At 31.5% G+C, this 23,740-nt stretch overlaps 5 protein-coding genes across 10 annotated transcripts; 3 read left to right on the top strand and 2 right to left on the bottom strand.

Annotated features, from left to right (window-relative positions):
* The first annotated feature begins 623 nt into the window (after positions 1 to 623).
* On the top strand, positions 624 to 2,235 carry LOC145749336 (general transcription factor IIE subunit 1-like). The gene has a single exon (XM_082565082.1). It carries the CDS (start codon positions 851 to 853, stop codon positions 2,027 to 2,029), a length of 1,179 nt encoding a protein of 392 aa, XP_082421208.1. The 5' UTR covers positions 624 to 850; the 3' UTR covers positions 2,030 to 2,235.
* On the bottom strand, positions 2,002 to 7,023 carry LOC145749337 (biogenesis of lysosome-related organelles complex 1 subunit 1-like). Of its 3 annotated transcripts, none has more exons than XM_082565084.1 (4): positions 6,676 to 7,023; positions 4,174 to 4,351; positions 3,348 to 3,480; positions 2,002 to 2,745 (listed from the first exon to the last, which is right to left on the bottom strand). In XM_082565084.1, the coding sequence occupies exons 2-4, from the start codon at positions 4,305 to 4,307 to the stop codon at positions 2,629 to 2,631; spliced, it is 384 nt and encodes a 127-aa protein (XP_082421210.1). In that variant the 5' UTR covers positions 4,308 to 4,351; positions 6,676 to 7,023; the 3' UTR covers positions 2,002 to 2,628. The 3 variants fall into 3 exon arrangements, with proteins under 3 accessions (XP_082421210.1, XP_082421211.1, XP_082421209.1); XM_082565085.1 differs by lacking the exon at positions 6,676 to 7,023 and adding an exon at positions 5,388 to 5,501; XM_082565083.1 differs by lacking the exon at positions 6,676 to 7,023 and having other exon boundaries at positions 4,174 to 4,479.
* Positions 6,886 to 13,383, top strand: LOC145749335 (uncharacterized). 4 transcript variants are annotated; one of them, XM_082565081.1, is made up of 10 exons: positions 6,886 to 7,155; positions 7,467 to 7,656; positions 8,089 to 8,221; positions 8,799 to 8,965; positions 9,455 to 9,628; positions 9,798 to 10,070; positions 10,338 to 10,516; positions 10,943 to 11,039; positions 11,727 to 11,804; positions 11,947 to 13,383. In XM_082565081.1, exons 2-10 carry the CDS (start codon positions 7,470 to 7,472, stop codon positions 12,342 to 12,344), a joined length of 1,686 nt encoding a protein of 561 aa, XP_082421207.1. In that variant the 5' UTR covers positions 6,886 to 7,155; positions 7,467 to 7,469; the 3' UTR covers positions 12,345 to 13,383. The 4 variants fall into 4 exon arrangements, with proteins under 4 accessions (XP_082421207.1, XP_082421205.1, XP_082421204.1 ...); XM_082565079.1 differs by having other exon boundaries at positions 6,886 to 7,186; XM_082565078.1 differs by having other exon boundaries at positions 6,889 to 7,182.
* Positions 13,384 to 15,163: 1,780 nt separating this feature from the next.
* LOC145751274 (uncharacterized) lies at positions 15,164 to 18,593 on the top strand. The gene is made up of 7 exons (XM_082567384.1): positions 15,164 to 15,389; positions 15,458 to 15,584; positions 15,658 to 15,836; positions 16,150 to 16,323; positions 16,534 to 16,809; positions 17,129 to 17,277; positions 18,326 to 18,593. The coding sequence occupies exons 1-7, from the start codon at positions 15,185 to 15,187 to the stop codon at positions 18,350 to 18,352; spliced, it is 1,137 nt and encodes a 378-aa protein (XP_082423510.1). The 5' UTR covers positions 15,164 to 15,184; the 3' UTR covers positions 18,353 to 18,593.
* Positions 18,594 to 18,974: 381 nt separating this feature from the next.
* LOC145751276 (biogenesis of lysosome-related organelles complex 1 subunit 1-like) lies at positions 18,975 to 23,007 on the bottom strand. Its single transcript, XM_082567386.1, is given in 5 exon segments — positions 18,975 to 19,637; positions 20,659 to 20,700; positions 21,294 to 21,395; positions 21,397 to 21,427; positions 22,369 to 23,007. Coding segments are annotated over 4 exon segments (306 nt in total). The 5' UTR covers positions 22,503 to 23,007; the 3' UTR covers positions 18,975 to 19,637; positions 20,659 to 20,661.
* Between the last annotated feature and the right edge of the window lie 733 nt (positions 23,008 to 23,740).

Genomic DNA, 23,740 nt, shown 5'->3' with positions numbered 1-23,740 from the left:
ACAACAAACGTGAAGGTTACACCTGACTGACCTTTGTTTATAAAATGTTTTTTAGTTTCATTTTATTTTTCTTGTTAAACAAAAAGTTTTTTAAATTATTTAATAACGGAGATTTTAATTTTTTGTGAGCGGACAACTGCACGCTACATAAACAGCGTTGTATATTACTCCAAGAAACTTTTTAAATATTATAAAAATGAGGATAAAGTTTCGTTCGTTCAAGAGTTATTAGTAGGCATGTACCAATTGAGAGCTTAGGCCCTTATTTTCGTTAACGTTAATGACCTTTTCGTTTATTATATATTTTAACTTACTACTGCCCGACTGTAACGTTAGTGTTTTTTTATTTTGAATATTTATTTTCATTTACATTTAGATAAAAAACACGAATCTAACGTTTTGACTTTCGTAATGTTGTTACAATTTCGGTTATCTCTAACCTTTTTTTTTTTTTTTTTTGTATATATCTTTATCCTCGATGTGGGAAAGTCAAATGCGCGACTTAAACATAGAGTAACATAAGTTACTCCGACCCAGTCTCGAGTTACCTGTGCCAGTTTGGGATATTATAGAGACTATAATTGCTCGGTAATTATGCTACTGATTAGGTGTTGGCTCAGCAGGAGTTCATACCGTTTATAGCACCTTACTCAAGGGCGCTACAGCATGAGATCATTGGGGATTGAACCCATGACCTCATGTGTGGTGTAGCAAGAGTTCTTACCACTACACCACGCTGCATGAACCCATGACCTCATGTGTGGTGTAGCAAGAGTTCTTACCACTACACCACGCTGCATGAACCTTAACTTGTTTACATGACAGGTTTTTTACAATTTTCTAAAAAAAGATGGAAAATGAACCTGATGTATTAAGAGAGGTGCCCGACACTTTACAAAGATTAGTTCGATTCGTTGTCCGCGGATTTTTTGGAATTGAACATGGTCTTGTAATCGATGTCTTAGTTCGCAACCCATGTGTAAAAGAAGACGACATTCTTGAGTTACTTAAATACGACAAAAAACAATTGCGATGCATTTTAAACCAACTAAAAAACGATAAATTTTTAAAGTCGAGGCCCTATGTTGAAACTCATGATGACGGAAAAAGTACCAAACATAATTATTATTATATTAACTACCGCAGCGTAGCGAACGTTATTAAATACAAGCTTCATCATATGCATAAAAGAATTGAAACCAAAGAAAGAGACTTAACAAACAGACCTAACTTTAAATGCCCGACTTGTCAAAACACTTACAGCGATCTGGAAGTAAATCAGTTAATTGACCCGGTTTTTGGAACTTTAAATTGTACTTTCTGTTCGACTGAGGTAGTTGAAGACAAAGATGCGGTACATGATGATGATAATCGTACCTCTCAAGCGAGGTTTAACGAGCAGATGGAGCCAGTTTATAAGCTTCTTAAAGAAGTTGAGAACATCAACTTGGCAGCTGAAGTATTAGAACCAAAACCGACAATTATTCCACATTTACATCCGAATGTAAGCAGATCTGGCAACTCTTCCAAGCAGAAGTCGGATGACCACTGGACCCGTGGCCGAAACGCACAGGAAATCGATTACAAGCAAGATGTAACGATTAATCTTGGCAACGAAAGAAAGGTGGAGGACAAACCTAAAGAGATGCCGACATGGTTAACACAGAGCACTGTAATGGGCCAAAACAGTGTAAACATTAATCCGGTCTCAACTAGCATTCAAACTATAGAGAAAAATGATTCCAAACCAATTAACGACGAAGTCCTCCAGACGTTACTAGTTCAAGAGCGATCAAAAGTCCCTACTCCGTCTTATTCTCAACTTAGTAACCAAAAAGAGGACAGCGAGTCTGATGAATTTGAAGATGTTGACGATGATGATGGAATGATAATGACTGTTGGAGGAGTCAATTATCATTATGATGATGTTGTGGGTAGAGGTGAGGAGTTAGTTAAGCTTATGACGCCGCAAGAGAAGGCAAAGTACATCGAAATAGGGCAAAGAATGTATGAAGAAATGGAAGAATAAATTGTAAAAAAGTTTAAATCATTTTCGTAAACGTAAAATATTAAACACCTTATTTTTACCACTATTGTACTTAAAAATCTTTAGTATATACATGAGTTAAATTATTTTTAACAATACTATGAACTTTTAAACAAAATTGATTAATAAATGAATTTACTTTCTCATACAAAAATTGCTTTTTTACATGACAAATAAAACTTATTATTGCACAAGAGTATTTTAAAGGTCAAGAAAAATTTGTTAAATGAATACAACAACAAAAATATTAAAACTAAATATTAAATCTTTGTTATAAAAAATTAAAACTCTACAAGATTTTTTGCAAGTAGTTAAACTAAATTATAGTCCTTGTTAACTCCTGCTAAGCCAAAAAATCCATTAGCAGGCTAATTATCGGGCTATGTGACAAACATATTCAATACTGCTTTAACCAACTTAAAACTAGGTCAGGGTAACATTTACTACCCTATGTGTAGTAAAAATTAAAATAAAGCAAGTGCCCAACATGCCACTTAAATTATAATAAATCAACAATATTTAATTGCTGGACTTCATAATAAATTACTTTCTTATTCTAGGTTGTAAATAAGTAAGCTTTACTAGGAACTAGTTGTTGGTTTACTTTCATTTCTTTTGTTTAAGTGTTCGAGAGATTTGGTTATCGATTGTAAATCCTCCTCGATGCTCTCTGCCCAGTTCTGAACATCTCCTAACTCCTAACAAAAGATAACACAGTATTAGAATCTCAAAATCAATATTTTAATTAAATTACAAAGTAAATAATTCACTGCATGAACATAGGCTATTTCAGGACTTTTTCGCCACTACAACACACTGTCTTTTAGTTTGTTTTAGTTATCATTTTTTTTGTATATATTTTTATCCTCGATGTGGGAAGGTTGAATGCGCGACCTAAACATAAAGTAATATCAGTTCCTCTGCCTAGTCTCGAGTTGCCTGTGGCAGTTTTTTGAATATTATAGATTATATTTGCCCAGTAATTATGCTGCTGATTAAGTGCTGGCTCAGCAGGAGTTCATACCGTTTATAGCGCATTACTCAAGGGCACTACAGCATTAGAGCAGTGAGAATTAAACCCACAACCTCATGGTGGTGTAGCAAGTGTTCTTACCACTAAACCACACTGCCGAACTCCTTACGCATAATACAGTAGTAAAACCAATTAAAAGATATAATAATTTTAACACTTAAAAATGAAAAACAATTTAGTATTAAAAATTTATATTTTTAAATTTGTTTCATTCTTAAAATTATACAATACAAAAAAGGCACTTAAAATGTGTCTTTTTTAGCTTACTTTTAAAGCTGTGTTAAATCCATTTAAAGTTGTGGACCACTGCGAAGTTAACTTTGCAAATCTATTGGCTTGTGCTTGTAATTTTTTCATTTCGGTGTCGAGGTTTACTTGGTTGACATATGCTACTGACACCCTAAATTATTAAAAAAAAGATTATTAAAATAAGTATTGGCAACCAGAAAAAATAAAGATACTCAATTTAAAAACAGAACAAATTAATATTTATTTTATTATTATTTTCTATTTTAAAACAAAAAATTTTAAAAAAATATAGATTTTGATAAGGACTGCCAATCTGTCAATTGGATGTAAGCTTGGCAGATGTTCAAACCAGTTATAATTTTTACTTAGGGGGGGTTAGAGTAGTAAAACAGTCGGAATCAAACACAGGACGTTAGGTCAGTAAGTAGTGAAGCCAGGTGTACCACATTGCATACTTTAGAATTGGGTAATACTAAAAGGAGGGAGTGAAGGATAGACAGGTAGGGAGGGAAGAACTAAAGGGAGGAGAGAAGAGACTCAAGGAAAAGTATTTTGCAGTTACTTTTATTAAGCAGTGGAAATTGTCAATGCTAAAAGACATTAGTCTGTCAATAAAGCATTAACAATTTTTCGCTGCTTACTAAAAATGACTGCAAAAATATTTTCTTGAGCCCCTCCTTCCCTCCTTTTAGAGCTTCTCCTCCTCCTTCTCTTCCCTTTACCCCATTTTTTAGTATTGCCCTTTAGAATTGGGGTAAGAATTATGAACAAAGAGTTATAATTTGCTTTAACGCTAAGTTGTTTTTACTGTAAGTCTACTATAGAGTAAAAAACAATATATTACTGTGAGTTTATAGCGGTCATCATTCCCTCATTGAATTTGTAAACAGCAGTTATTGCGTCTTGGTGTCTCTTCGCTTGCACGGTTTTCATTTGCTGTTGTTTCGTGCGGTGGTTTTTAACCATTGAAGACAACATTTTCAAAAAGTAGTTGAAAACTAAAAGCCAATCTCTGTTTTTTTCTAGTGATTTAATTCATTTACCAGTTACTTGTCAGCTGATGAAGTTAAACTATTTACAATTTTACGGCGAGTTTTTGGTTAGGGAAAACCCGAAAATAATAAGTGTTGCCAAGTATATTTCAGTAATTAAAATTCCTATTTATTATATTATTAATAAAAAATTTTAAATTTAAATTACAAAATAAATTTTAAGCAAATAAAATATTCAATTAAAATATTTTAGTTACTTTTATTCCTCATTTAAAAAAAATTCACATTGTTTAGCGATGAAAAAAGATTTTAAATGTTTTTTTTTTAGTTGTTTAATTTTTTTCACGTGACGCGTCCCAATAAAATGGCAGTCTCGCCGAACACAACATAAATTTTAATTTAAATTGGTCAACTTTAATAAACAAAAAAAACTTCACTCAAAAATATGGCCTAAAAATAAACTACCATTTTTTTCCAGCAACTAATAGACAAAACAAAAGATCATGTAACATAAGACGACATTCCAGCTATGTTAACCGTTTTATGAAAAAAATTTCATTACAATATATTAAAAAAATGCAATGTTGGAATGACGAAACACGCCTACATGTTTTTTAGATGTTTACTAATACATAACCAGGTCAAATTTTTACCAGTCTTGCCAAATGCGTCATTACATAGAGGCAAAAACGTTAAGAGTAGAAAACACCATTGTTTTAAAATGACTTAAATGTTAAATTTATTTTTTGGTCGAAACCCGTAAAATTTCAATTGCGCAGCGCGGTTTTAAATTCCTACAGTGAGTCACTTCTCCCAGTCAAGATCGCGCGAATTTGCTAACCTCCTATGACGTCATAAGGGCATTCAAGACTGACAGGTAAAATTGAAACGACGTTGGCAGGCGGTTAAAAAATTTTGTTTTTATTTAATTTATTCGTGGCCTTTGTTTAGTTTAATGTAAATATTGATCATAATTTATTCGATCGATGTCAAATGTCAATTTTTTTCACTTAAAATTCAGAATCAAGGCGATAGAAAAACATTTGATGAAGGTAATAAAACTTACTCGTCTATTTCAATCCAAGTTACTGAAAACCTTTTTAAAAATAGAATAAATATTTCCCTTTTTTGCAAATAAGGTGATATTTTAATTGTTATAGCATAAATATTTTATTTAAATTGAAACACCCAAATTCTGAAAAAAAAATATTATTTCTTTATCGGATATTTAGATATAGTTACATTTACAATCTTTTATTTTTTTTAAATTATGTCAAATAAATATGGTAAAAAATTGTTATATTTTTTGTAAAATTAGATTTTAAAACAGTTATGTAGTAAATAAACCTTTGTTTTTGTAGTAACAACTTAAATAATTAATAAATCTAGTCAAGAGAGGTATAAAAAAAACAATGAGCCAAAAATATTTCCAATTCGAACGCCCAAAATAATGCTGACGCCATAGCAAAGCCACAAACAACTAAAAGCTAAACTATTACAATAACAGGAAAAATATTTTAATCATGCCTATTTATAATATGGGTTAAATATTCTTACCTATTTCAACAAAATAACTAAAAAAATTCCGCCAAAATAACTGAACTTTAATTGGTATTTTGCATTAAGAATTTTTAGAATATATGTCAACGCAGCAAAATAGGAAAAATAGATCATAAAATTTTTTTTTAATATTAAATTATTTTAATAGACCAACGACACAATAAGAAAAAAAAAACTGATTGCGTGTGGCTCGACCCGATTTTTAACGTAATATTTTGAATAGGTGGAAGACATGCTTAACCGCTCTGATAGTCGATTGTAGTCTTGTGATTCACCTAGCTCAGTTTAGCGCCCAGTTATTCAAAATAAGTATGTGTATTGTATGTGCTAAAAGCGAAACGGTTATAATGCATTTCGAGTATATATTTTAAATTAACACCAGTAATTTGAGCCGGTATTGTGGTATTGAAAGTAACTGGCTGTTGAAGCTACGACGCCAATAATAAATCAAAATGTAACAATTGCCAAATTCTCGGCTGCAGCTAAAAAGGGTGATTTTGGTTTTGAAATTGCCACCTAATAATATTAAATGGTCTAAAACCTTTTCTGGGCGCAGTTGCAAATTTTATTGAAAATAGTTATAATATTAATAATTCAAAAATTCATTTTTCATTCGACAATTTTTGAGATCAATACTTAGCTTACTCGATTTAGTTTTAATCCACAAATCGAATTAGAAAGTGAAAAGACTTAAATTATTTATTTAAATTCCAAATGTTAATTAAATTAATTGAAAACTTTAAACTACTACATAAAAACAAATTCAAAATATCGGCGACGAACGGCAAAAATACCTGCAACGAGCAATACTCTTTCGCCGATAATAAGCTGTTAGTAGCAAGGCCGAAGTTAGTTCAGATTTTTAGCGGTCGTCACTTTTACACGCACGATCAGCTTTGCGTAGGGTGGCCTCTTTACCTTAACTCGAGCGTCTAATAAGGAATGTTTAGTCACTGGGTATTCAAGTCAGTTCAACGGCAAATTAAGAACATAAAAGTTTATTGTGGTAGCTGTTAAAACAAAAAAGATAAAAATAATGAAATTGTACAGTTTTTTTTGAAAGCTAGGGAAGACAAACAATTTAAGTTATTGACATTAATTTTATACAGAGCCTTTTTTACTTAACGACTGTTGTTAAAAGCTTCCTAATATCTAACAAAAATATGTCAATTGATGTTCCTTTTTTTCTATAAGGTACTGTGCCATTAGCGCTAAAATTCGAACAATAGTGACATTGAAACTTGATCTACAGCGTCAAGACGGACAACAGAAAGGTATCCTCTGAAATTGAATACGCCAAGGTAGGTTAGTTAGATTAGGGAGAATAAAAACAAAATAAAAATAAGCGCCATCTTTGTGGATAAAAAAATAAAATACGACAACGTTTTATTTTTAAAAAATGAGTCATTTAGTTATGTCTGCCCCTAATTAAAACATCAGAAAAAGTTACAGTTCAATGAATTTACGTATGAACCAAGCGAAGTATATTCATCGGTTAATGTAACAATATTACCACATAGAAAAGTAAATGTACTAACACAACAAAATAAAATAAGGCTGTAACTTATCCCTGTTTTTGTATTAGAAAATGAAGATATTTACAGTTACTAGAGTCGCTTATCTTGTATTTTTCGCCGTGACTATGGGTTTGTGTCGAGTAAATGGATATATGAAAGTGGTTCAGTGTTCACCGCCCATTATCCCAGAAAATCACGACGATCTTACAAAGTCTATTGGCGAAGATTGTAAATTTTGTTTAAAAAGATCATCACCAAGTAAGTTACTTTTTATTTATAAACAATATTAAGGGCAAAAAACAAATAAGATAATTTGATTCTTCGAATTTTGCTAACGTATTGTGAAGACCAAATTATTTATTAACTAAACTTAATTCAAACTCCAAGTTTAATTTACGTAATATGTGCTGTTCATTAGGCCTAGTGTCATTTTTGTTTAACAAGTTTTGATATGATCGATTGATCCAATTGGTTTACAATTAAGAAGCCGATTTACTTTGTCGCTTCGATATAGAAGTGAAGTGGGAATCGAACCCTTGACCGTAAAGAGCAAATAATATGTAATATCCGTCACCACCAAAAAAAATCAAAAATTTTACAACATTTCAAAAATGTCAGTTTAGTTGTCAAAAAAATAACAATTGCTGTTTATTCCTTCGAAATTTTACAAGGAAATCACTTGTTTTGTAGTACGTCCCGTTCCATTTACGAACTTGACTGACATAAAGAGAGACGGTTATAAGTTCAGCTGGAAGTATAACGGGCCAAGTAATTTTAGCGAGGACGTTACCGTAACTGTGTACGCCTTCTTCAATAGCGAAAGGTAAAACAATAAAAAAATGCTTCTTTTAAAGCATTTTATTAACCTGATTGATTTGGCTTATAGCTATATGTAAGTTATGTATTTATATGTATTAAACTTGACATGTTAAGAGCTATATTGAAAAGTTTTGCAATTTTGTAGGTGATGTATAGCACGTTAGTATGGTTGACACTAAATCATAAAATGGCTTTAAACCTTTAAAAAGTGTCTTTGGTACTTACAGTTTAATTAAAAAAAAACTGAAAAATGATAAACATTAATAACCAGGGTACCATATTTTTTCGTGTGACGTAGAAAGTACTACGTAGCGTAATACAAGCTATTACTTTCTACGTAATCACAAACAGGGCTTTTCTTTTAATAAATTGATTTTTTTTTAAATTTGTGTAACTTAAAAAGTAAGTAAAATTATTCAAAGTTGAAACCGTTTTTGTGTTCAATGTCACAACTTTGCTTAATTTTTGAGTATAAAAATATCTCCGATATAGGACTTTAAGGAATAAATTAAATAACCGTATAGTAAAATAAAAAAATTTCAAGTCTGTCATTCAATTTACCGCCTTATTAATTCACCTAGAGAATTATTTCCTCTTCACGGATGCTGTGGTGTCCCTGCAAAGGAAGAAAGATGCAGATTTGAACAATGTGATGCCGGAATGAAAGTATATTTTGGTGTTACTTTTAACGGAACAAGAACTGTGGTGGATAATTCAAACAATCAAATCGACAAATGTCTAAAAACAGGTTTGCTAAAATTTAAGTAGTTTTTCAGGTTTTATTATAGAAATGTTGAGGCAAAAAGGAATGGAAGATTTTACTAAAAAGCAGCATTTTCCACATGTGATATTGTACATCTACTACCTTGGATTTTAATAACATGATTAACTGTTATTTAAAAACACACCGCTTCATTTCCTGCTACCTCACAAAACCATAAAGCAAAACCTAAACTTGGACCAGATGGGTTTGTTGCTATATTAAAATTAGCAACAACATAACTGACTGTCTATGAAGTTTGTTACGGTTCACTTGTAAAAGCGCTTTTTGAGCGGCACTAAAAATATTGTGACGCATTCGTAACATCGTGCAGGCCTAGATTTATTTTTCCCTGCTGCTTTTAAAATAAACAATTTTGAGGCACATTGCCTGTAAAAATCCTTGAATAAGCTCCGTGGTACTTTTATACAAAAATAACTGTTTTTTGGATCTACCAATTTATTTTATATTTTTTAGAAGAGGAATTTTGTCAAAATAAAACCTGTTTTGAATACAATGTCAATACCGGTACCTACGAATTAGTACGTTCGATTAACAGCCATTTTGAATCGACTAGCAGAAATGAATATTTAGAAACATATTCAACGAGCTGGTTTAACACCTATTCATGCACTTTTGATCTTCCAAAAGGTAAGATACACAATCAACACATCATGCAGACATTTATTGATTGGCCTTGTGTATTGTTTAGCATGAAAACAACTAAAGTGGGTCTACTTACATGATAGCGGTCTTTTTATGAGTTCCACCCACTTGCTTTTAACTAATTTGTATACATTTTCTTTTTTGCCATTTTTAGCCCAGGTTATGGAAAATGGAACTTTAATGAGCAGCTCGTCCAAGGTGTTCGGTCGCGACGTTTACCTTTTGTCTGATTACACATGGGACGACGACGTGGTTTACAAATACAATCAACCTACAGAGCACAACTGCATAAAACAAAATTACACACCGCTGACCTTCATTGATATATCGCGACCGACTTCGGACACTAGTAACTTCACCTGCTTGGTACTTAAGATTGAAAATACCGAAATAACGCGTCAGAAGATTAACTGTATGCCTCATAACAGTAAGTAAACTGAGCGATACTTTATATATTAAAGCCCACTAAGTTAAAGGGTATATGTAATTCAAGAAACATAATGTAGTTAAGGATTCGTGACATTATGTTTACGCTTGAATTAGTGTTGTATTATATCGGAAAGTTATATTGAAAATACAGAGATCAGCCTTAAACGAGGCATAAAATTCAAGTACACCTGGCACATTACAATGCTGGCGACATTGTTGCAAATAAGCAATTTTTATGTTGTGTAACGGACTCTTTCTTGTTTAGAAACAAACATTGTGCTAAAACCACCCGTCCGTGTGCAAAACACGAGCTGGATTATGATTGTTATAGTATCTACTATCGTTGGCATTTTTATCTTGTCTTTACTTGCGATTGGGGCCTGCAGGTGTCGAAAAAAAATCAAACGATTTTTCCAGCATACACATCTTGTTAATGATGAAGCAGTAAGTATTTACGCTACAGTTAACTGATAAATAAATAGTTATAAAGCGTGCAGTAACCAGTAGGCTTGGCACGGAAATTCAGATTGCAATTTTTTTAAAGATTACTCAGTCTTATTGTAGATAAAATGGCGTTTTCAGGCATTTGTTATTAACAAAATGTTTATTCGGTACATTGCGTTTTTGGTAATATGTTTTTAAACCTTTTTACTCTTGCAAAACGGGGTTTAAGCAGTTATAAACCTGGCGCTTAAACTTAATCTAAATAGATAATAACACAATGTTGTAAACAAATCTGTTAAACTTAGGCTGCATGCCGCAACCAGTTTATTACAACACAATTCTGCAGAAACATTTCTAATTTTACCCTTACCACTCTTTTTAAGCATCAAATTAAAAAATACCTTAATTTGTTTTTCTGAATTCAAGGAAAAGGTTTTGCATTCCGACGGTCGTTTTAAAAAAGCAACTAAACCAGAAGTTGAACATTGTGACGTCATGATACGACCTATTCCCACAAAAAAAGGTATTTAGATTTTTTAATATATGATTTCTATATTTTGAATTTTTCGAATTTGTATTTGCAAAACTATTAGGCTACTAAAGTGAAATAGGTTATTAATAAGCCTCCGCTGTTGCAAGTTTATTTTTTTTTAATAAGTACTTAACGTTGGTTGCTTTAACGAGTCTATTATGTTTTAATTAAAGGACAGCTGAAATAACTAAGGTCACATAAAATTAAAATTAGTTAAAATTACAGAACGAAAAAAAGAAAGTATTTTTGAACGTAAATTGGCTACTATAACAACAAATAGGGCTTTTTATTTTAAATTGGCGATTATAAAACATTAGAAGTTCGTGTCTTTAAAGTCACTTTAAAAATCTAGTTTATTTTTTAACCCGTTAAAGTTTAACAACCCCCGTCCATTTTACCTGTCAAGATTCAAATTACCCTTAATCAAGATCACAGTAATGGCGGTGGCCCTGTATATATATCACTTTACATAACACAATAACGTTCACGCATGCTGCTTAACCCAATTTCCTAAACTGCCATTAATCAGTATTGGAGCCTTATTTTCTATTCATCTTATAGAATTTTTCCAGCGATATGCTTATTGTTTTGCCGCTATGTAACCGCACTGTCATACACAGGAAAACTATAGCAAAAGATTAATATTATATTCAAAGTAATGTTCTTATTGTATTTTAGTCGAATCTAGCACCAAAGATTATGAAAAATTAAAGAAAGTTGTTTCTGTTGATGATGCCGACATAGGTGAGCAACCAGGTAAGCAACCTTGAGGCAAAAAATCATAAATTGTTTTATCAAAAAGAAGTTTGATGTTAAATAATAACTAACATATAATTAGATTTCAAATTAAGATAAAAATCACAAGCTGACCTCTAAAACATCGTGTTTATTTTTTTAGTGACCGACAATATAGACCAAGACAAAGTTGAACTGCCAAATGCAAACGTGCCATGCGACTCCGGCATGTTAAGTATAACCGAGAGTGAAAGCGAGACCAGCGGTTTGCCGATCCAACGAAAAATATCTGTGGTAAGCCGAGACAGTGGTTATGCCCATGCACATTCTAAGTCAGACGATGTTCCCGTGTTTAAAAGCTTGGACGAATTTCGCTCGTGGAACCGCAGCGAGGAGGCAAATAAATGTTGTAAGCTAAATGGTAAACCCGCTCCCAAGCAAATGGTGGGCTCCTATATAAGTAAGACGGTATTGGAGAGTCCAACTTTCGAGACGTCGTCAGACGAAGAAATAAGCCTACTTGCAAAGCACTCGGAGATACCAGAAAATATTGCAATATAAACCTAAATTTGGTTAAAACAATTTTTTTTTGTCAACTATTTTGCACGGACTTTATATAAGCATACGTACAATGAACTCGCATATTAGATACGATAAAGATTATAGACTTTTTACTATGCTAACTGGTAAAGGGGTGTATGTACCTGTCATTTTACTCATTACTATTACGGTCCACGCCATTATTCTCATTACTTTACCAGCCCTTACTTAAACTCTATATATACCTTAACTAAACTTAATAAGCTCTACATTTGTTACTTTTACGGTTTTACATCTTATTACCATGGCCATGGTTCTTTAAAATGTAAAAAAATGTTAAGTACACCCAATGATTACTAAGATTTGAAGCATTGCCCATAAAGCTGCCTAATTTTTGTACACAACAAACGTTTAAAAACCGCTATCCACTGTCAGTTTAGTTAAATAGAAAACAACCTTAAATATACACTGTTAACCATTATCTGTATTTGTTAAACGTATACATTTTTTAATTCTATTTTCTACACAAGTAAGTGTAGAAAATGTATAATCACTTTTTGGCAAAAATTAATCTATAACATACAAGTAATCTATAACATACAAGGCCATAATCTATAACATACAAGTAATCTATAACATACAAGGCCATAAAACTAAAAAATGCTGTAAAATATTAATATTTTTTATTTTCTGTCACTTTTGCCTGAAAACGCTCGTTAACTCCACCATGTAAATAAGAAAAAAAATTTCTAAAATTTTTTATATTCACCTTTTCAAAATTAAAATTTTTGCACGATACAGGCCCTTTGCATGAATATGTATGTATGTTGTTTTAAAACTAATATGCTAAATATATATTACATAATAAAGCCTATAATGTAATAACTATAGTCTGAACTTATTTTAGAAAAATGTTTTTTAAAAATGTGTCATTTTTGTGCATGCTTTTTGTATATATTTACATTTAAATGCTGCAATTCGTGTAAATGTTTGGCTTAATCAAATGACTAAACTATCATGTTGTTTAATAGTATCCGAGGCAATACAAGCAGACTTATTATTTGGTTATTTTTTCTATAAAAAAATAAATAAAGATAAAAATACAAAAAAAAAACAGTTTTCTAAATGTAAACGCGTGGGTTTACAACGAATAGTAAGATTGGCCTTTTTGGTCAGTATACAACACTACCTGATTGGGGAGGGGTGTGCTGTTATGACGTGATTAAGCTATCCATAAACGCCAGGCTCAAGGGCAAATAGTGTGACGTTAGTTCGAATCGAACGCGAAACCTTTCGGCTCTTAATCCGACGCCAAGCTAAGAACGCCAACTAACGGTTGTAAATTTTGTCGAAATAAATAGGTTTGTTTTAGGCATTTTAAGTCAAATCAGCAATTAAAATATAGTAGTAAGGTTAACTAAGCCTAGTTATAACGGTTTAAAATGTTTGTGGTAAAATTTATTCTAGAACCAAACTATTATAATTTTCTAAAATCTTTCTGTGGTAGCATTTACAGTAAACAGCCAAGCTATTCTTTAAAACCACTTTAACAAACAGGCTTACGTTTTACCTATTCAATAAACCTGAGAACCTATCTAATTAAATTATTAACGACTTAATTATTCACCTGCTTTGGAAAATTTGGTTGTGGTAATATTCCTCCTAAGGCAATATAATTTTCTGTGGTCAATACAATAACGATACATAGAATCGAGGAAACGCCGTAAATGGTCTGTTTTAGACTTGTGGTCAAAAAATTAAAAACAATGCGATTTATTGAATTAAAGCTGGCAAAAAACACTTTTTACGTTTGTAAAATAACCCAGGCTTTGCATTGTTATTACATGCGTACTTGTAAAGGGGTTTTTAAAGGAATTAGTAAAGTAATGAAAGGCAAGACGCAAAACCGCATGCCATTTTGACAGAAAACAGAATTTAAGCGACAGTACTGTACTTGCTTAAACACTTGTGTTATAACAGCCTTATGGTATAAGAAAAGTATCTTGCTAGATTTTTGGCTAAACGAAAGTATTTATGACTAACATTTGAAGTACTTATTTACAGTTAAAAACAAGTCAACCTCAAAATTAGCTGTACTTGTTGTAGTCAACAGTGCACACAAATGTAAGTGGAACTACTGCGGTTAAGCAGGTAAATCATATAATTGTAACGCCCTTTCAAGGTAATTAGACTGTTTTTTCTGGCCTTTTAGTCCAAATATGTATTGCGTTCGATTTAGATTTAGACAATGCACACTGGAGTAATAGTAAACTAACCGCCATAAATGAACTTTTAAGAGTACGTAATACATTTTTGTTAATCTATCCAATTTTGCAAAAAATATTGACATTCAGGGCGGAAAAACTGGCTCTAACATTTGGGGTGTTTAAAATGACATTGACTTTTGGGCGTTTAAATTTGATCTATTTTGAGAGTTAAACGAATTACGTATTAAGTAAAGTGCAAACGTCAAAAATTAGGTACCGTCGTCAAACTATATAAACACACCAAACTAAACAGCCAAGTCTTTGTCGAACAAAAAACTATTTAAACATTAAGTGAAGTACCAAATTTAGAGAAGTCTGCATTTAAAACAGAATGTGATAGCGTATTTAAAAAAATAAATTTTTTGTTGCGTTTTAAAGTTTGATAACAAATCAACAGCAAAAAGTCCCTGCCGTTAAATAGGATTTCCTTTTTCTTAAAATTTAGTCCTATTTTATTGTTTTTACAAAGACAGGTGATATATAGGTTATTATAATACTAAACTATTGAAATAGACAGATGCCAGATAATAATTGGGCCTTATTATTTAACTTTTATTTTTATTATTTAGGCAGAAATATAGAATTGCTAAAAAAATGAATAAACTTTGTATAAACCTATGTTATATTTACATACTGTGTAGCCTGCTGTTGGCCACCCTAAGCAAAGGTAATCGAGTAATGAAAGTGGTCTCGTGTCCACAACCCACCATTGCAAAACATTATAACGAAACAATTAAGTCTATTAACGAAGATTGTGAATATTGTTTGCGTCCTGGAAGAACGCGTAGCGAGCACAACGGTAAATCACATTTTCACCAAAACTTGTTTTTATTTAAAAATCCTAAAATGTTATTACTTTCTTTTTAGAAAACCAGTATATTCACAACTACCTAAAAGGTTTAAACAGAAAAGAGTTATCGTTATCGTGGAAATATCTCGGGGCATTAGACAAACCAATTACCATAACAGCGTACGCGTATTATAACAACGAAAGGTAATAATTCTAAACACATTTTAAATTGTTTTCTCTTCACATTTTTTTGCTTAAAAATTATTTTTTATTAAAGAAAACTTTTCCCACTCTCTGGATGTTGCGGCATCCCTGCGCAAAAAGAGGGATGTAGGTTCGAGTCTTGTGAGAATGGAATGGAGGTGTATTTAAGTGTTACGATTAACGGGACACGAACTACTTTTCAATCTCCCAAGTCTTTTACGAAAAGTGTCGTTTGTCCAAAGGAAAAACTGGGTATGTTAAACTTTAACAAATAACGTGAGCAATTTATTTTAAAGAATATTAAGAATTTATACCCGCTAAAATTACCAAAAACCATTTGACCAAATGCGCATTTCTCTTAAATCAAAATTTCTAAAAAATCATTTACCGAAATACCTTTCAAAAATTAAAGGACGATTCTTAGATAGGGGTCAGTTAAGTTTAAATGGATGTTAAAACAGTTGTCCCATTGTTGGTAAGATGACGTTTCCAGTCAAATGTATATTTAGCAAATTGGTTTTTGAGTAATATGATCATAATCCACTTAATCCCGCATATTTCTCAGAAATATCTGTCTGCGCCGATAGGATGTGTTTTGCCTACAATCTAAAAACAGGAGACTACTACATTAGCCAATTGATAAACAGGTATTTTATGGCAACTAGCAGTAAAAATTACGAAAACCCTTCCTCCCCAATATGGGACACCGTTCAAGTGTGCACTTTTGAACAACCAAGAGGTTTGTAAACTCTTTAATACAGGTCTAAGCATGTATTTGTTATTGTTTCGCTTTTATATTTATTTGTTTATTTTTAACGTAAAAAACTTTACTTTATAGCTATAAGCCACCCATGTTAAGTCTTAAATTGCCTTGCCAGTTTTGGTATACTTTCTTGGCAAAATTGAGGTGCTTTAGCGTCTAAATATTAACCGCCTAATCATTTCCCAGATAAAGTTATTAAAGGATTAAGATCGAAAAATTCATTCGCCGTCTTTAATCGTGATGTGTACTCACTCAATTCGTATCGGTGGATCAACAACAATTTACACGATGAAAACAACTTCACTGTAAACTGCATGCACCGTAACATCACGCCAAAACAATTCCTTGACCCAAACCAATTTGACGACGTCGGCTCTGGGAATAACCTTTGCGTGGTAATTAAATTAAAGACGCAAATCACGAACACTGACGCTAAAGTCAACTGCATGACTAATATTAAAGGTAAGCACTCATTACCGCTGAGTCAACAGCTTATTTCTCTGTTTGTTTTCTGCTGAATCAAAAATATGTCACTCGAATTTTTTTCTGCGGTTGAAAATACCTGATTTCGCCGAACTAACGCAATGGTAAACTGTTTTTGAAAGTTGCTAGACAAACAGGGGTACATATTCGATAGTAAGGCATACCGCTTTCTCCATTGACTTATTAGCCTAAAGATATGGGGTTTACCACAATAAATACTCCTTAATCAGCGTTTGCGGAAAGCTTAATTTGACTTAACATGTACTACCACTGAACAACAAACTTTGCTTTTTTTTAGCACAAGAACAATCAAATACACTTACCTCAGAGATGACAATTGCAGTATTAATCGTCCCTGTAATATTGGTAGTCGTAATTGGCTGCCTTGTTTTCCTTTATTGGAGTTCTTGTAGAAAGAAGAAAACCGAAGAATCTAAAACTGAAGAGGTAACAGACTTTTTACTAAAAAAATGACATTTTTATAAAGTCTAGCAACAAACTACTTTAATCAAAGCAAGTTTGGTTGTAGTCAGAATTGGCTTAAAAGCGCAATTAGCAATGGGCATACTGTTGGAATTTTCAGTTCGGCAGGCACATGTTTTGCTTTAATTTAAAATCTAGCAATAAAAATCGTGTTGCTTCCCAATTAACTTTAAAAATCCAAGATTTAAAAAAATGTTATCTTGTTTTGTTCGTTACTTATTTAAAAATGTATTGATTAGATCAATAACACATTCCTGTGTATAGTACAACACGTTTAATGCGATTACAATCAGTTTACCACGGGTTTTGGTAAAATTTAAATTCTGACGAGATAATGTGACATATCGCCAGCATGAATAATCAAGTTGACATCATTAAGTAGGCGGCCTTCGAAATTATGCATCTGTTATAGTATGTGACTATCATTAAAGGCATGTTTAGTAGCAGTTGATTAAGAATTGCTGTTTTTTTGTATATATTTTCTACTATTTCTCTTTTCTCCTAAAAATTAAACAACAATCGTGCCTTTAGGAATCACATTTTTATATTTAAATATACTTTTATTAAGGTAGGGCGCATTTAAACCAGGTAAATCACATCCTATAACAGAATTAAAAAGGCAGGCCACATACTTGAACAGCATAAATAAATTTTTGGCGTTTGTTGTGTGAAGGGCAAAATCCAAGGTTTAATTTTCAATGCTTGTTTGTTGTACCTATTGTGTGAAAGACGTTAACGATACCAGGTACTGCTGCCAAGTCAAATATGGGAGGCTTATTTAATAAACCGTATCAGAAATACAATATCACATCAAACTTACAAACGCCCCTTAAAAGCAAATGCATACTACGAGTTGCTTAATTACTAGTACCTTTTACCAGATCAAAAGGCTACCCCAAATTTACAGTAAACACTAATTTGATATTATTTCTTGCTAAACTTGGGTTCAAATAATACGTTCAAAAACTTGAGTTCAAAAAATACGCTTAAAATTTGCCTTTTCATGTTTAAGGAACGCCTGAACGATGTTACTAGTTAAAACAACTACAGGACCACCCACCTTAAACGAAGGAATAAATTTTAAATCGGTGCATGACAACTGCTTGCAGCTAAAGCTATTTTTGTTTGAACTTTTTATTTAAAATTGTTTTAGAAATTTGTTAACTTAAGCTTTGACTATGTCTGTTCTTTAAAGCATTTTATTCAGTGTTGAGTTTATGTTTTTCTTTTGACGTTTATTTTCTGCGAATTTTTATTTGATTACATCCACCCATATTTTATAGTTATGTTAAAATATTAAGTTAAAAGGATAAAATTATATTTAAAAGTGATATTGATTCGTCATTTAAAAAAAATAGTCTCAAGTATCAGCGGAACACTAACCAGCAATTGCGACTACGTTTAGACTAAAATCCAGCAGACATTTGGTAAAAATTTTAAAAAAAGTATGTCCGAACAACTTAGGCCTAACTTGAACTAGACTAGCCTTGTCTTATTGCACTTATTTGACATAGTTATAGAACATAACTAATAACTTGTAGTTCCGGCACAAATGTTGAAAAAACTGCTGGTCGGCTGGCAAAATAAGGTACTACGGTACAGTTGTGAAACCGTAATATTTAAGGTTAACTTTTTATGCATAGGCTATGAATACATTAACTCTGTTATGGTATAGTTTAATGCTGGTGATCAATGTCATTCAAACGCGTTAAAATAATGCTACAAAACAAAAATGCTATAGTGAAAAAACGTCCGTTTACAACAAGTAATGTTAAAACAGGCTCGTAAAAAAGTATGCAAAAAATAAACTTGTTAAAATCTGGAAAACAAACGCAATTGTTACGCAACATAAATCCTACTGGACCTTTGTATCAATAGAAATCAGGCAAATTTTATATTATAAAAAATTGTTAGTAAAAAAACGTATTTTTTTGTTAACTTAATAAAAATCGCATGCTAAAGATGAAAGAACAAGTTGACAAATTGGTAAAACAATTGTTTTTTAATTAAACTAATACACAAATCTGTGTTGATATGTGTAGCTTACCAAAATGGTTTACAGCTAAAACCAAAGTTAAACGACTACGTAAAGTTCAAGCGCAGTTCATTTGCTGAATTAAATATATTAACACGTATTATTTTATCAACATTTAACGATTCGGAATTAAAGAAAACGTCGCTGTTGCTACAGAACATTATTAAAAAAATCAGTGGTGACTGCTGGCATTTTTATAACAAACGTGCATAAAGGCAGTGGAGTGACGTCAAATCAGGTTTTGGTGTGGTGTTTTTACCATTTCTTTTTTCGGCCAAGGGTACTTTTACTGTAAAAATTAACAGAAGGTTAATTACAAATAAAAACTTGCCAAATTTTGTAAAAAAAAATTCTTTTTCATTTTTAAACCAAATAATACACATAACTTTTTAGATTAAAATTTAGTTATTACCTTATATTTTATATATTTTAAAAATATATTTTTTATTAAACTAATTACAAAAGTTTTAAATTTTTATTTGAAATGTTGATAATGCAAACGTTACAATAATGTTAGTAGGTCGGGTTATTGCGAAATATTAAAGAACGAAAAAAAACAGTAACTTAACAATAATATATTAAACATTGTTTAAAATTTACTCATATATATTTAAATATATTTTGTTTTAGTAAATAAATGTGTTTTTTCTGTGTTTATAATTTTGTATTACATAGTACTGTTAGTTTTTAAATTGTAAATCAGCAACATTTATTAAATAATTACTAAAAAATTCTTTAAACTGTAGGAAAAACCTTAAAAATTGGCAACACTGGCATTCCGGGGGAAAATCCCCGATTTGCTACAAAACTTTAAATATTTAACACAAAAAATATTATTCGAAAAAAATTATATTATTAATCCCCAATGTCTTTGTTAAAGATGGCAAAAAATGTCCATGGTTACTTTAGAACAGTACGCTGGCATGCCATGAACACAAAAATGTGATTAAATAGTTATTAAAGGCTGTGATGTTATATTTATAGCATGCGATAATGGTATGAGGGCACAAAATAGGGTGTATGTTCAATAGCTCTTCAATATTATTTCCACACTTTTTTCGGATAAAAAAACAAACTTAAATTTCGGCGATGATGACATACCATCACCTGACTTAGTTCTAGAACAAGGTTTTTGTTTTTCTCTTTTTATCAAAATTTCTGTAGTCGACCAATTACAGAGCAGAGAGTAAGCCATGCAAAGATAAAAAAAAATATCGAAATTAAAAAAGTGCAAAATAAGGGAATTTAACAACCACCATAAAAAATAAATATCTTTGAAATTAAAATTTAAATCAATTTAAAAAAAATACCTTTTAAATAAATACTGCCCACTTCTGAACATCTCCTAACTCCTAACAAAAGATAACACAGTTTTAGAATCTCAAAATCAATATTTTAATTAAATTACAAAGTAAATAATTCACAGCATAAACATAGGCTATTTCAGGACTTTTTAGCCACTACAACACACTGTCTTTTTGTTTGTTTTAGTTATCATTTTTTTTGTATATATTTTTATCCTCAATGTGGGAAGGTTGAATGCGCGACCTAAACATAGAGTAACATCAGTTACTCCAACCCAGTCTCGAGTTGCCTGTGGCAGTTTGGGATATTATAGATTATAATTGCCCGGTAATTATGCTGCTGATTAAGTGCTGGCTCAGCAGGAGTTCATACCGCCTTATTCAAGTGCGCTACAGCATGAGAGCAGTGAGAATTAAACCCACAACCTCATTGTGGTGTAGCAAGTGTTCCTACCAAAAACCACACTGCCGAACTCCTTAAGCATTAATGCAGTAGTAAAACCAATTAAAAGATATAATAATTTTAACACTTAAAAATAAAAACAATTTAGTATTAAAAATTTACATTTTCCAATTTGTTTCATTCTTAAAATTTAAATACAATACAAAAAAGCACTAAAAATGTGCCTTTTTTAACTTACCTTTAAAGCTGTGTTAAATCCATTTAAAGTTGTGGACCACTGTGAAGTTAACTTTGCAAATCTATTGGCTTGTGCTTGTAATTTTTTCATTTCTGTGTCGAGGTTTTACTTGGTTGACATATGCTACTGACACCCTAAAATATTCAAATAAGTATTGGTAACCAGAAAAAATAAAGATACTCCATTTAAAAACAGAACAAATTAATATTTATTTTATTATTACTTTCTATTTTAAAACAAAAAATTTTAAAAAATATTGATTTTGATAAGGACTGCCAATCTGCCAATTGAATGCAAGCTTGGCAGATGTTCAAACCAGTTATAATTTTTAACTTAAGGGCGTTAGAGTATAAAAACAGTCAGAATCAAACACAAGACGTTAGGTCAGTAAGTAGTGAAGCCAAGTGTACCATATTGCAGACTTTCAAATGTAACACTAAAATAAGGGAAGACAGGGATAAAGGGAAGAACTAATGGGAGGGAAGGAGGGGCTAAAGTGAAAGCATTTTACAGTTATTTTTATTAAGCAGTGAAAAATGTCAATGCAAAAAGGCATTAAGAAAGCATTGACAATTTCTGCTGCTAACAAAAAATGATTGCAAAATATTTTTTTGGATCTCTATTACTTTCGCACGCCCGAATTTAACAAGGCGTTATAACCTAAGTATGGCAATTGTTCAACCAGACATTAAAAATTAGTTAAAATATGTTTTAATGAGTATAACTTAGTCCACTTTACGAGTCAGATGTGTTAATGGGTAAACTGAATAGGTGAGGGTTAGGGTAAGGGTTTAATTTATGCAACCTCTTTGTTTAATTACATGTGCCGCATTTTGGTTACACACCCTGTTTATGTAGGGCGTGCGAAACTAATAGAGATGCATTTTTTTTCTTGAGCCTTTCCTTCCCCATTTTATTTTATTTTAGTGCTTCCCTTCCTCCCTGTCTTCCTTTCACCCCTTTTTTAGTATTGGCCTTTAGAATTGGGGTAAGAATTATCTAATGAAAAAAAAGTTATAATTGCCTTAACCCTAAGTATAGAGTTATAGAGTTATAACCAAAACCAATATATTACCGTGAGTTTATAGCGGTCATCATTCCCTCATTGAATTTGTAAACAGCAGTTATTGCGTCTTGGTGTCTCTTCGCTTGCACGGTTTTCATCTGCTGTTGTTTCGTGCGGTGGTTTTTAACCATTGAAGACAACATTTTAAAAAAGTAGTTGAAAACTAAAAGCCAATCTCTGTTTTTTTCTAGTGATATAATTCATTTACCAGTTACTTGTCAGCTGATAAAGTGGGATGTACTAAAACCAGACACCCGACACTTTTAAAAACTATTTTATAACCATTATTTTTTAATAAAAACGACTGGGGCAAGTTAATTTAAGCGTTCTTATGTTATTTTAGGAGTTTTTGTTAAAATATATGTTTATTTAGTTGGTTTTTAGAGGTGTCTGATGAGGATGAAATTGCCGCAAATTTCGGCACCCCTAAATTTTATAAAGTTTGCCCCAAATTTCAACACGTTAAAACAAAAACAAAAAAATTGTTGAAGCAAGCTGAAACAATAGTCCTAAAGTCGGAAAAATCATTTTTATTAAAAAATAACAACGATAAAGTGAATTTTAGAGGTGTCTGAAAAAGTGTCGGGTGTCTGGTTTTAGTACATCCCTGATAAAGTTAAACTATTTACAATTTCACGGTGAGTTTTTGGTTAGGGAAAACCCGAAAATAATAAGTGTTGCCAAGTATATTTCAGTAATTAAAATTCCTATTTATTATATTATTAATAAAAAATTTTAAATTTAAATTACAAAATAAATTTTAAGTGAATAAAATATTTAATTAAAATATTTTAGTTACTTTTATTCCTCATTTAAAAAAAATTCACATTGTTTAGCGATGAAAAAAATTATTAAATGTATTTTTTTCTTAGTTGTTTAATTTTTTCACGTGACGCGTCCCAATAAAATGGCAGTCTCGCCGAACACAACATAAATTTTAATTTAAATTGGTCAACTTTAATAAACAAAAAAACTTCACTCAAAAATATGGCCTAAAAATAAACTACCATTTTTTTCCAGCAACTAATAGACAAAACAAAAGATCATGTAACATAAGACGACATTCCAGCTATGTTAACCGTTTTATGAAAAAAATTTCATTACAATATATTAAAAAAATGCAATGTTGGAATGACGAAACACGCCTACATGTTTTTTAGATGTTTACTAATACATAACCAGGTCAAATTTTTACCAGTCTTGCCAAATGCGTCATTACATAGAGGCATTGAGGAAAAAATGTTAAGAGTAGAAAACACCATTGTTTTAAAATGGCTTAAATGTTAAATTTATTTTTTGGTCGAACCCGTTAAAATTTCAATTGCGCAGCGCGGTTTTAAATTCCTACAGTGAGTCACTTCTCCCAAACAAGATCGCGCGA

This window comes from Corella eumyota, chromosome 4 (genome assembly GCF_963082875.1).
Source record: "Corella eumyota chromosome 4, kaCorEumy4.1, whole genome shotgun sequence".
Taxonomy (NCBI): domain Eukaryota; kingdom Metazoa; phylum Chordata; class Ascidiacea; order Phlebobranchia; family Corellidae; genus Corella; species Corella eumyota.
Note: the sequence above shows the minus strand (reverse complement) of the source record. Positions and strands in the feature narration are given on the sequence as shown.